The 4,201-nt window shown below is 41.4% G+C and overlaps 1 protein-coding gene across 1 annotated transcript in view; it reads left to right on the top strand.

Moving 5' to 3' along the window:
- f5 (coagulation factor V (proaccelerin, labile factor)) overlaps positions 1–4,201 on the top strand; it is a 38,900-nt gene that overhangs the window by 29,402 nt on the left and 5,297 nt on the right. The window contains exons 13-18 of the mRNA XM_015405136.1: positions 765–1,001; positions 1,172–1,382; positions 1,506–1,685; positions 1,768–1,884; positions 2,922–2,993; positions 3,100–3,185. Coding sequence (XP_015260622.1) covers positions 765–1,001; positions 1,172–1,382; positions 1,506–1,685; positions 1,768–1,884; positions 2,922–2,993; positions 3,100–3,185 — 903 coding nt within the window. The remainder of the gene's footprint in view (positions 1–764; positions 1,002–1,171; positions 1,383–1,505; positions 1,686–1,767; positions 1,885–2,921; positions 2,994–3,099; positions 3,186–4,201) is intronic.

Here is a 4,201-nt window from a genome sequence, read left to right as displayed (position 1 = left end):
TTGACTAGTTAGAGTAGCGGGTCGACCTCCCCAAGATGGCTCCGATAATCCCGTATTTTATGCGCTGCAACAGCCATTTCTGGGTCTAATCTTATATTATGTCTATGACAAAAACTATAAAAGAAGTAGATCTGAATCTATGTTTTATTTCTACTCTGAATTTTTATTTTTTTATTCATAGTTCAACATCTTAAACAAATCCATTCTTGTTTTACCAAATATTAATAAAAAAAAGGCTGAAACAACCTGCTGCATGCATACTGAATAACTAATAGACATTGTGTTTTTTTTATTTCTGGATAACTGAGTAAACTGTTCCCACTTTTCTCCCCACAGTGTTTCCTAATTTAACTTTAAGAAAACTAGAAAAAGAGCTTAACAAGCTTTAACTAGAAATGTCCCCTATAAGGTTCTGGGACACTAATATCCCACAAAAGAAAACTTTGTACGTGGTATGGTAGAATTACCCTGCCATAATGCAAGAGCACATCATTTCAGTTTGAGAAAAGAATTTCATCTTCTTGCACTCAAAACTTATAATGCTCACACTCAAAACATGCGCAGAGGGAGCGCATGTTTTGAGTGTGAGCATTATAAGTTTTGAGTGCAAGAAGATGAAATTCTTTTCTCAAATTGAAACGATGTGCTCTTGCATTATGGCAGGATAATTCTCCCATACGTGGCAGAAACCTTATAACGTGTTAGTCTGTGACCATTGAAATGATTGAGAAAACTGTAAAAATCATGTTGCTATTGTCTTGTAGGTAGTGTTTAAAAATAAGGCAGACCGGCCTTACTCTTTGCACCCTAATGGGGTTTCTTATACGAAGCAGTTTGAGGGTCTGTCCTATGAGGACGGCTCCAAGCACTGGTATAAATATGACAACGAGGTGCAGCCCAATGCGACCTACACGTACATATGGAAAACCAGCGATATGGTTGGGCCGGCACCTAACGAGTCTGACTGTCGGACCTGGGCGTACTACTCCGGTGTTAATCCTGTAAGTACTTAAAGACAAAACAAGTATTTATGTTTCCATATATGCAAAAATGTGTAGTAATGCATGTCAGAGGTGGGGCCACGTTATTCTTTTACTTGTCTCAAGTCTATACAGATCAAATGCTTTACGATCCATCATATAATTCAATATAATCAGACCCTTTCTTTCAGGAGAGGGATATCCACTCTGGCCTCATTGGTCCTTTGCTGGTGTGTCGAAAAGGCACTCTAAACAAAACGCCCCTAAACACCCGGGAGTTTGTGCTGCTTTTCATGACCTTCGATGAGTCTCAGAGCTGGTACTACGAAAGGAACCGGGAAGTAATGCTGCGGAAGAAACTAAGAAGAGTATACTACAGCAAGGAGAAACTCAAGTTCCACTGTAACACTTTTCAACCTTTGCTCTTCATTTAGTTTATTTTGAAAGAAAATGTCAATTTAAATACATTAGTGCTTTAATGAACAAGTACAGGAAGTCATCTTACTGTCAATTTTTTTTACGCAGCTATCAATGGCATAATATATAGTCTAAAGGGCCTGAGGATGTACACCAACCAGCTTGTCAAATGGCACCTCATCAACATGGGTTCCCCTAAAGATGTCCACAGCGTTTACTTCCACGGGCAGACGTTTACGCATGTGAAGAGCAGGAGCTCCAGACAGGCTGTGTTCCCCCTGCTGCCCGGTGAGAAAACACAGACAGCAGCCTGGTTTCCCCCCCCCACCATCTGATATAATGTCTAACGTCCTCACTGCTGTCTCTGCAGGGAGCTTTGACACTCTGGAGATGTATCCATCCAAACCTGGTTTGTGGCAGCTGGAGACGGAAGTCAGCTTATACCAGAAGGAGGGCATGCAGACGCTCTTTCTGGTTCTAGATAACGGTGAATACGGTGAAAACTCAAACACGTTTTATGATAAGCCTGGAAACTCAGAAAAGCTGTTTATTTGTTGGACGAAACGACTGACACAATTGTCGTCCCTCTGAAGAGCAAAAACTTTGCTAAACTAACTAAACTTTTTGACCAGAATGTCTCAGAAACATTTTTAACAGGATTATTAAGATTTATTTTTCATTTCAATGCTCAGTATTCAAGTCAACATTATATTGTAACAAAATGAATGAAGCTGTTTCATTTTTTTTCCCCCTGAAACGTCGTCTGATCGTAGAAACATGAAATCATGCAAAGGGTCATTTGCCATATTGAACAAAATGGTCTAAATTTAGTTTTGGAGGTTACATTTCCTCCTTCTCAGCCACAACAAGAAGTCAAGGATAATTTTTTTTATTCTCCTGGTGGGCTGTGGGGGTGACTAAGTGGTAAAGTGGGATCTATATTATCAGTTTCAGGTTTTTTGGAGGTTTTTAGAGGACACAATTGCGGAGATGGAAGCTGAGGTGGTTTCTTGCTGATTTAATAAGTAGTGGCAACAGAAGCAGAAATATAAAAAAATAATAGTCTCAAGAAAAAAAAAAAGGACCAGAAAAAGGGGGACAGTTGGGTTAAGGAGGGAATGAAGAGAATCCAGCACTGTGCAACTGCAGAGGAGGAGTATAAATGCCAAACCGAAACAAAGAATGGAGTAATTAATTAATTGGGAGCAGGTGTGGATAGAAGTAACTAGAAGGGAGCTAGGGGGAAGGAGACTGACACAAGGGGGCGGCAGAGAGTAAACAAGAAATACATAAGAACTCAAATGCAACAAAAATGAAACCAATGACCTGAAAAAAAAAAGACATCAATTAAAGTGTAAATGAAAACTCAACAAGAAAGAACAAAAAGTACAGAATCATGACAGTCATGGGTTTGATGTCATGTCTGCTTCTCCCTTTATTTCTGGGTTGAATAAATCTGCATAAAACTGGTTTATCTGATGCTCCGGGATTTAACAATGACATTTTTGTATCTATTTATTAAAGACTGTTGCCATCCTCTGGGTCTTGAGTCGGGCAGCGTGAAGGATGACCGGATCTCAGCAAGCGACACAAGAGGTACTACACCTGTGCAAATGACAAGCCAGTTAAATTACACTTATTTCCAAACTATTACAAACAAACTAACATGGAGATGAATGCAAACATCTGTCCACCTTTCAAGGACCCTGGGAACCCCATCTTGCCAGACTTAATAACCAAGGGAAGTACAATGCATGGAGCACAGAGAAGAAGGGCAACTGGATTCAGGTAGGATCTTGTTCCTTTTTTTCCACACAGTATTTTTTTATACTTATGCTGTGTGTGATTCAGAGCTTGGAGTTAGGAATAAATGCTGTCCAGCTTTTTATTTTTGTGCTAAACAGTGTTATCACTCAATCTCTTTATTGTCAACTAAAGCTTGCATTGTGTGTGTTTGTGTGTGTTGGGGGGGAACGACTGAGGCCTCTTTGTGGCTTCTGAGGGCCCCACCGTGAGGCAGTTCCCTATAGCGCTGCCTTTATCTCTGTGGAAAGATAGGAACCACATTAGGGATGGAGAGGGATTAAAAGCATATTTCAAATTTTATCTTTGACAGGATAGTTTGAGTTGTCAAAAAACAACCTCTGCACAGAAAAAGCACATTTAACACGAGACAAGCATTTCAGCAGCAGGAAAACATTGGAGGCTGGAGCCACATGCAAGTCAATCTGCCATTTTGAGCATCAGTTGTGTATGTTTGATGAATGGTCATTGTCCTTGATAAGATGGAAGTTTATCAGCCGCCGCTACCGTTCTGGGTGCATCCACAGATGTTCCCGGGTGGGGTAGCTGGGGGGAGCCTGCAGTTCCGAGCCCTTCCACCATAACATCCAGGGAGATTTCATAAGGGGGAGACCGAATCCAGACTAACACTTTTTGTTTTCAGAGCAGTCTACACAGGAATTTTCCTATCAGCCTTCGAGTCTTTTCTTCCTGACTCCACGTGGTGAATACAATATTGCAAATTTGTTGGGCTTTTCTGCCTTGAAGCGAGCGTGCACATCCAAGATATTATCCCATCTGACCTTTGAGTTCAACCATTGCAGCCAGCCTGCGTTCAGTCGCACCCAGCATACAGCTCAGCTCATGGCCCTGCTCGTTCACAGCCTTGGTGAGCGCGTCAAGCGCTGTGCGCGGTCTAATCAACGGCCAAATTGTCACCAACATCCTCTGTAATTGCAGTTACCTTCAGGTTAGCCTGGTGAGACCATCCTGATCTCGCGAGCTTTCAAGGTTTCACTCGC

The sequence above is a fragment of the Cyprinodon variegatus genome, unplaced genomic scaffold, assembly GCF_000732505.1.
Source record: "Cyprinodon variegatus isolate N-32 unplaced genomic scaffold, C_variegatus-1.0 Scaffold2009, whole genome shotgun sequence".
NCBI lineage: Eukaryota > Metazoa > Chordata > Actinopteri > Cyprinodontiformes > Cyprinodontidae > Cyprinodon > Cyprinodon variegatus.
The sequence above is the reverse complement of the archived record's forward strand: the minus strand, read 5'-3'. Positions and strand labels throughout refer to the sequence as shown.